At 42.1% G+C, this 7389-nt stretch overlaps 4 protein-coding genes across 9 annotated transcripts in view; 3 read left to right on the top strand and 1 right to left on the bottom strand.

Moving 5' to 3' along the window:
- The window catches only part of LOC108566733 (serine hydroxymethyltransferase, cytosolic), a 2442-nt gene extending 334 nt beyond the window's left edge, over positions 1 to 2108 (top strand). For 2 of the 6 annotated variants that reach the window (XM_017926750.1, XM_017926754.1), the window contains exons 2-3: positions 482 to 717; positions 778 to 2108. In XM_017926750.1, coding sequence (XP_017782239.1) covers positions 482 to 717; positions 778 to 1972 — 1431 coding nt within the window. In that variant the 3' untranslated portion in view covers positions 1973 to 2108. Of the gene's footprint in view, positions 1 to 6; positions 94 to 129; positions 413 to 481; positions 718 to 777 lie in introns of those variants that run through there. The other 4 variants (XM_017926751.1, XM_017926753.1, XM_017926752.1 and 1 more) reach the window with 4 other exon arrangements.
- Positions 2109 to 2170: 62 nt separating this feature from the next.
- On the top strand, positions 2171 to 3325 carry LOC108566736 (tRNA (cytosine(38)-C(5))-methyltransferase). Its single transcript, XM_017926756.1, has 3 exons — positions 2171 to 2311; positions 2374 to 2840; positions 2891 to 3325. Exons 1-3 carry the CDS (start codon positions 2257 to 2259, stop codon positions 3323 to 3325), a joined length of 957 nt encoding a protein of 318 aa, XP_017782245.1. The 5' UTR covers positions 2171 to 2256.
- On the bottom strand, positions 2957 to 3961 carry LOC108566737 (transcription factor MafK). The gene is made up of 2 exons (XM_017926757.1): positions 3789 to 3961; positions 2957 to 3728 (listed from the first exon to the last, which is right to left on the bottom strand). Exons 1-2 carry the CDS (start codon positions 3834 to 3836, stop codon positions 3363 to 3365), a joined length of 414 nt encoding a protein of 137 aa, XP_017782246.1. The 5' UTR covers positions 3837 to 3961; the 3' UTR covers positions 2957 to 3362.
- Positions 3962 to 4029: 68 nt separating this feature from the next.
- LOC108566735 (U5 small nuclear ribonucleoprotein 40 kDa protein) lies at positions 4030 to 5469 on the top strand. Its single transcript, XM_017926755.1, has 5 exons — positions 4030 to 4227; positions 4303 to 4432; positions 4491 to 4804; positions 4861 to 5110; positions 5188 to 5469. The coding sequence occupies exons 1-5, from the start codon at positions 4117 to 4119 to the stop codon at positions 5427 to 5429; spliced, it is 1047 nt and encodes a 348-aa protein (XP_017782244.1). The 5' UTR covers positions 4030 to 4116; the 3' UTR covers positions 5430 to 5469.
- Positions 5470 to 7389: the final 1920 nt, after the last annotated feature.

Here is a 7389-nt window from a genome sequence, read left to right as displayed (position 1 = left end):
AAAAAAAACAAGCTTTAAAAACCGGTACGATAAAGCAACGGTAGCAATAGCAACGGTTGCCATAGAAAATAGAGCACGTTTTCGTAAGCATCAGTAAGTGTTTTAATTATTGATCTCTTCCTCTCTTCAGCCCACTTCATCGTCATGAACGCTCTCACTCTGTTATCTTATCGAAAACGCTTTTCTTCTCTGTTTGCGGTCAATTAATGAAGCGCGTCTATCTGTTGTTGCACACACGCACATACCATTATTGGCTAATTAAATGAAAAGTATGCACTTCGTGTTTCGCTCTCTTTCGTGCAGGTTGCATGCCCTTGTTGTTGCTGCTGCTGAGTAAGTTCTTTTTTCTTCGCTTTAACCTAAAATGCCCGGCTTAATACGCAGTACAACTTTATTTCGTTGTTTAGTTAAGGTATCTTAAGCAAATTGAATGACTTTCTTGTGATGCGACCAATTGTATTCGTTTGATTGGATTGTGCAGGGTCGCAAAGCGTTCACCGCCCCAATCGCCAGGATGAATGGATACGCCAAGGAACTGTTGGACAGGAATGTCTGGGACTCTGATCCAGAGCTCTACGACATGATGAAGAATGAGAAGAAGAGACAGCAGGGAAGTTTGGAGTTGATCGCTTCAGAGAATTTTACCTCTCTGCCGGTGCTTCAATGCTTGAGCTCTTGCCTCCACAACAAGTATTCTGAGGGTTTGCCTGGACAGAGGTAATGATGATGATGATACTGGTTTTGGTGATTCTAATTAGATTTTTTTGTTTTTCAAAGGTACTATGGTGGAAACGAATTCATTGACCAGGTGGAGATTTTGGCGCAGAAGAGGGCTTTGGAGGCGTACAATCTGGATCCGGAGATGTGGGGTGTCAACGTGCAACCGTACTCCGGATCTCCGGCCAATTTCGCCGTCTACACCGGTCTGATCGAACCGCACGGTCGCATCATGGGTTTGGACCTTCCGGACGGTGGTCATCTCACCCACGGCTTCATGACGCCGACGAAGAGGATCTCAGCGACTTCCATCTTCTTCGAGTCGATGCCCTACAAGGTGGACCCCAAGTCCGGTCTGATCGATTACGAGGCGCTCGCCAAGTCCGCCGTCCTCTTCAAGCCCAAAGTCATCGTCGCCGGAGTCAGCTGTTACTCTCGCGCCCTCGACTACAAGAAGTTCCGCGAGATCGCGGACAACGTCGGCGCTTACCTCTTCTCCGACATGGCGCACATCTCCGGTCTCGTCGCCGCCGGCGTCACTCCATCTCCGTTCGAGTACAGCGACGTCGTCAGCACGACAACGCACAAGAGCTTGCGCGGTCCCAGGGCCGGCGTCATCTTCTTCAGGAAGGGTCTCAGATCCGTGAACGCCAAGGGCGATAAGGTCATGTACGATCTGGAGTCGCGCATCAACCAAGCGGTGTTCCCCGGTCTCCAAGGCGGTCCCCATAACAACACGATCGCTGCCATGGCGACGGCTTTCAAGCAGGCCAAGACTCCGGAATTCGTCGAGTACCAGAAGCAGGTCGTTGCGAATTCCCGTCGTCTCGCCGCCGGTCTTCAATCGAAGGGATACAACATCTCCACCGGCGGCACCGACGTCCACATGTTGCTCGTCGATCTGCGCGACTTCGGTCTGCCCGGCTCCAGGGCCGAGTACATCCTCGAGGAGATCAACATCGCCTGCAACAAGAACACCGTGCCCGGAGACAAGAGTGCCATGAACCCATCCGGTTTCAGACTGGGCACTCCGGCGTTGACGACTCGCGGCTTCCTCGAGAAGGACATCGACCAGGTGGTCGACTTCATCGACAGAGGTCTGAAACTGGCCAAGGACATTAAGGCCGCCAAACTCGTCGACTTCAAGAAGATCGTCCACGAGGATGAAACAGTTAAAGCGAACGTTGCCGCACTCAAGGCCGAAGTGCAAAGCTTCAGCGAGAAATTCCCGTTACCTGGACTACCAGAGTATTAATCACACAAGCCACCTTCCAATAATTACAACAATCTCAATTTCTAAACGTTTCAAAAACGTTACCTTTCTCGAATTCCAAATAGAAATAAATATATTATTATCCTTTTATGAAATAAAATTATGAAATTGTATTTTATTCTATGTTTTCAATTTTAAATAACGCACGTTTCGTGGCCAACTTCAATGTTTCTCTCCGCACATTTAAAATTGTGTAAACAGTGTGTGTGTTTGTGTGAATTACAACATTTCATTCATTGTAGAATTGGAAGTCATTGGTGATCATAATGAAAGTATTGGAATTGTACAGCGGAATCGGTGGAATGCATTTGGCGTTGCAAGGTGAAATCAATTTGCTTCGCACACATTTAAGGTTATTATTATTAAAACATCTTATTTTGCAGCCAGTAAATTGCCCGGAGAAGTGATTGCCTCAGTCGATATAAACACAGTGGCAAATCATGTGTACGGATACAATTTCCCTGAAACGAATCTCCTGAACAGAAACATTCAGAGCCTAACACCGAAGTTCATAAACAGTCTCGAAGTGGACACAATCCTGATGTCTCCACCATGCCAACCGTTCACTAGGAACGGATTGCAGAAAGATGTCGACGATGCGAGGACGTGTTCTTTCACGCACATCCTGCAAATCTTACCCGAGCTTAAAGTTAAGAGTATCCTTATTGAGAATGTCAAGGGGTTTGAGTGCTCGGAGATGAGAGAACGACTGATTGAAGCATTGCAGGCAGCTGGATTCAATTACCAGGAGTTCATGTTGTCACCCACGCAGTTCGGTATCCCCAATACGAGGCACAGGTATTACTGTTTGGCCTCAAGGTGCCCCGATAAATTCACTTGTGGACCTATGGTAAATTTAAAAAATTAAACAACAAATTGATTTAATTTATTTATTTTTAGATGGAATTATTTAAATACGAAAGTTTTCCCAAACCATTTGAGATTGTGGATGTGTTGGAGAATGGAGATGTTGTTGAGGAGTATCGATTGAGTGAGAAAGTGCTGAATAAACGAGGCAACATATTGGATATCTGCTATGGACATTCCACAAGATCATGCTGCTTCACCAAGGCTTATGGGAGGTATATAGAAGGAACTGGTTCAGTTTATTGTCCAAAGAGTGAGGCGGAAACCGCTGAAGTTTACAATGCAGAATCGAAAGACTTGTTGAGTTTGAAGATGCGGTTCTTTACACCGCGTGAAGTGTGCAGGCTGATGGCCTTCCCGGAGACTTTTGCGTTTCCAGCGTCCACCACCAAAAAGCAAATGTTCAATCTGCTCGGCAACAGCGTTAACGTTAAGGTCGTCTCGGAGTTAATAAAAGTGTTGATATAAAAAAACGTATTGAGTCCAATTGAGTCGTTTATCTGCACTACAGTGTTTCCAGTTCATGCGGAACGGCAATTTCGTGGGCCAGAGCGAACTTCTTCAGCGCCTCGTATCTCGCCCGAAGCAAGTTGACTTCCTCCCTGACGCGATTGTTGTCGTCTCGCATCATCTCCATGTCACGCCACTCCTGCGTCTTCTCCGTCTCCAGCTCGTCCTTCTGCTCTATCCTCTTGATCCGGCAGGAGGCTGCGTAACCGCGATTCTTCAACGTCCTGCGACGCTGCTTCATGCGAACGATATCGTCCCTCGTGAGCCCCCTCAGCTTCAGCTGTCTGTTCAGATCTCTCACGGAGATCGTCACCAACTCGTCATCGGATATATCGAGTATGGGACTGGGCGATAACGGAGCCTAAAACAAACTCACAGACAATAATAATGATGATGATAAATAAGGTTAAAATAAACGTACCAGATTTTTCCGTGCATCCTTTCTACTCTCGTGCGGCATTTTCTCCATGTACGTTTCCACTATCTACAGGAAAGTGCGCCACAGCGTCGACCTTTTCCATCCGAAAACTTGCAAGTCATCGTCGAACGATTAAAAACTCTCCGCCATCGAAAAAAATCAACCTTGCCTGGCAAAAACAACAAAAACACAACGAACATCCGATGCGGGCAACCCAACTTACACGTAAATGTAAATGGCCGCCATATAAACAAATGTTTGTGTGTCTGTGCAATTAGTATAAATCCGTACTGAATATTTTTACCCATAATCAAAGTGAAAACGGTGCGAGATGGTCGTGGAGAGCAAGAGGAAGGCAGAGGAATCGGCCCTGGTGCCGGTCCAGAAGAAATCCCGCACAGAAATCGCCGTTTCCAGCAATAAAAATAAACAATTGCAAACCGTGAGTGAACATAACCTCAATTTTTTTGATTGATTTCATTTGTTCGATTGAATTCATTTGTTATTTTTATTACAGCAAATTACGCGAACATCCAATTTGTTCGCCCCAATCATGCTGCTCGAGGGACACGAGGGTGATATATTCACGATGGACTTTCATCCCGAGGGACAGTACTTGGCTTCCTCAGGTTTTGACCGCAGAATTTGTGAGTATTTAATTTGTGAGTTTTTTTAAATGACAATACTCTAAATGTTATGTTGCAGTTATGTGGTCGGTGTATGGAGAATGTGAGAATGTGTCGATGATGAGTGGACATACAGGTGCAGTCCTTCAGTTGAAATTCTCGACTGACGGGGCTAATATTTACACGGCGAGTACGGACAGCACTTTGGGGCTTTGGGATATATGCACAGGGCAGAGGATGAAAAAGTACAAAGGGCACACGACATTTGTGAACTGCCTCAATGTGGCGAGGAGAGGACCGCAGACGATCGTTTCGGGAAGCGATGATGCCACAGTGAAGTTGTGGGATACGAGGAAGAAAAATTTCATTTCATCCATTGATAATTCATATCAGGTATAGTGTTTGGAAATTATGTATTGGAAAAATGTTTATTTTGTATGTTGTTTCAGGTGACTTCAGTTGCTTTCAATGATACAGCGGAGCAGGTGTTTAGCGGTGGTATTGACAATGATATCAAAGTGTGGGATGTGAGGAAGAACGAGCTTCTATACACAATGAGAGGTCACACGGATACAATCACGGGTTTAACGTTGAGCCCCGACGGTTCGTATCTCCTCTCGAATGGGATGGACAACAGTTTAAGGATTTGGGATGTGCGACCCTACGCACCGCAGGAGCGCTGCGTGAAAGTGTTCGCAGGTCGGTGTGCTTCTCTACAAAATTCAACGTTTTGAAAGGATGTAAGTTTGATGACTTTGTTCTGATTTTATTTGCAGGTCATCAGCATAACTTCGAGAAGAATCTGCTACGATGCAGTTGGTCGTCCGATGGAACGAAAGTGAGTGCAGGCTCTGCAGATAGATTCGTTTACGTTTGGGACACGACGTCCAGGAGGATCCTGTACAAACTACCCGGTCATAACGGAAGCGTTAATGACGTAGTATTCCATCCCAACGAACCGATCATCGCGTCCGGATCTAGCGATAAGCAAGTCTTCTTGGGAGAAATTGACCCATAGTCAGAGTTACGTGAATCAACTAAATACATTTTCTTTTTTTTACTGCTCCTTACTATTTTACCTCACGACCTTTTTTTGTAAATATATTAAGCAATACTTTGTGGAATTTAATTTCACTAATATTAAGTTGAAAGCAATTTCGGTATTATATAAATAAACAATATCTTTTCCTTACTATTTAACAAGTTGATGAAACGAATATCGAATTATAATTACTTCATTTTATCAATTTGAAATATTAGGAAAATCGATCATTAATAAATCATCTATATTTTATATACAGTTATTAATGTAGGCCACCCAATATGCACGCGCTTACAGTAAAAAAAGTAAATCACAAATTTTACAATGCATTTTATTATCACTGCAATAATTATAAAATGATATTTTTTTATTAAGCGTTTACTAAATATGAAATAATTATTGTAATTTCAATTAGTGTACAATCTGCAATTATGAATTTTAACGTCTGATGTCAAATCGAGTATTTCATTTGAATCGGTTGGTATTTCTTACTACGCCGGCGTGAGCAAGTTCAGTCAACCGTTCGATTGTTTTGAATGTTCATAAAGTTGTGTATATCTAGAGAGATGTAGTGAATCTTCGTGTATGGACCAGAGAACTCGATCCAATACGATCGCATTTAATCGTGAGTAAATAAACTTTGCGAAATTTATAATTAATTAAGTCGTAAATTCGTTTGTAAAATGAGACGCAATTCGAAATGACGCTTTGTTTTTTGTTATTGCCAATTCTTCGCACGCACTTGCGTTAAACTTAATAACAACAAAATCTTGATAAATATGTATTAAAATTGGATTACATTTTGAATCGAATCGGTTGGTATGAGTCCTTGCGTTGGCTTGGAAGGGGGGTCAAAGTTTGATTTTCATTGCGCCGAGATGCGTTAGCGTTTTGAATGTTCATAAAGTTGTGTAAATCATGAGAAATGTAGTGAATCGTCATGTACTTTGAGAATTTCATCAGCAGAAAACTCAATCCAATTCGATCGATACCAATTAACCGTGAGTAATTAAATTTAAATAAACCTATACGAAAATGGCGTGTTCGAGACCAGAAAGATGGCAATTTAATAATAATATTTCGTATTATATTGTTTTCTCATGGCTTCCTATGAAATTACACAAAATTATTTAAAAATGTTAATAATAAAATGCATTATGATTTATAAATCTAATGTAATTTCTATTTCTTATCGGAATACGTTTATAATTTATTCGCAGCTGCAAATTTTATCTCTTTTTGTTTTCCGAGAATTCTGTTTTTTTGATTTATAAATCTAATGTAATTTCTATTTCTTATCAGAATACGTTTATAATTTATTCACAGCTGCAAGTTTTATCTCTTTGTTTGTGCAGTGGGTTTTGTTTTTCTAGAATTCTGTTTTTTTTGTTGCAGATTGTTGAACACCTGCAGTTAAAAATGCGTGGCGCTGATTGGCCGAGACGCATCTCCCGATCGGATCACCATGGAAATGCACGCAGTCGTTTGTTGTGCGTGGACCGCGAATCGCATCGTCGACCTGCGTCTCCCAAGAAAATTCAACATTATCCATTCATCCGCCGCCGCAATTAACAAAGGTTAGTGCATTAACACAATATTTAACCTCATCTACTGATTGCCGTAATTCCCCGTTCTGTATTATTATTAATTTGTGCCGCAAATTCGATTTACAATTACACATTTCGAAATGACGCGTCGCATCCATTTTGAAATTTTCATCAACTTTTTTTTCGGCACAACAAAATTTCATATGCAATAAACGCCAATTCGACTGTCTTTGCAAATTCGATTAACATCTTAATTTTTTCCATAAATAAGCCATCTATAAACCTNAAATCNATAGCTATCATAGCTTTACCGATTGAATCTAAATAAACAGCAATAACCAATGTTTTCCAGATTAGATATAAGCGCCCTCTATCGTCGAATGATCAAA

This window comes from Nicrophorus vespilloides, unplaced genomic scaffold (assembly GCF_001412225.1).
Source record: "Nicrophorus vespilloides isolate i.1.1-1 unplaced genomic scaffold, Nicve_v1.0, whole genome shotgun sequence".
Taxonomy (NCBI): Eukaryota; Metazoa; Arthropoda; class Insecta; order Coleoptera; family Silphidae; genus Nicrophorus; species Nicrophorus vespilloides.
Note: the sequence above shows the minus strand (reverse complement) of the source record. Positions and strands in the feature narration are given on the sequence as shown.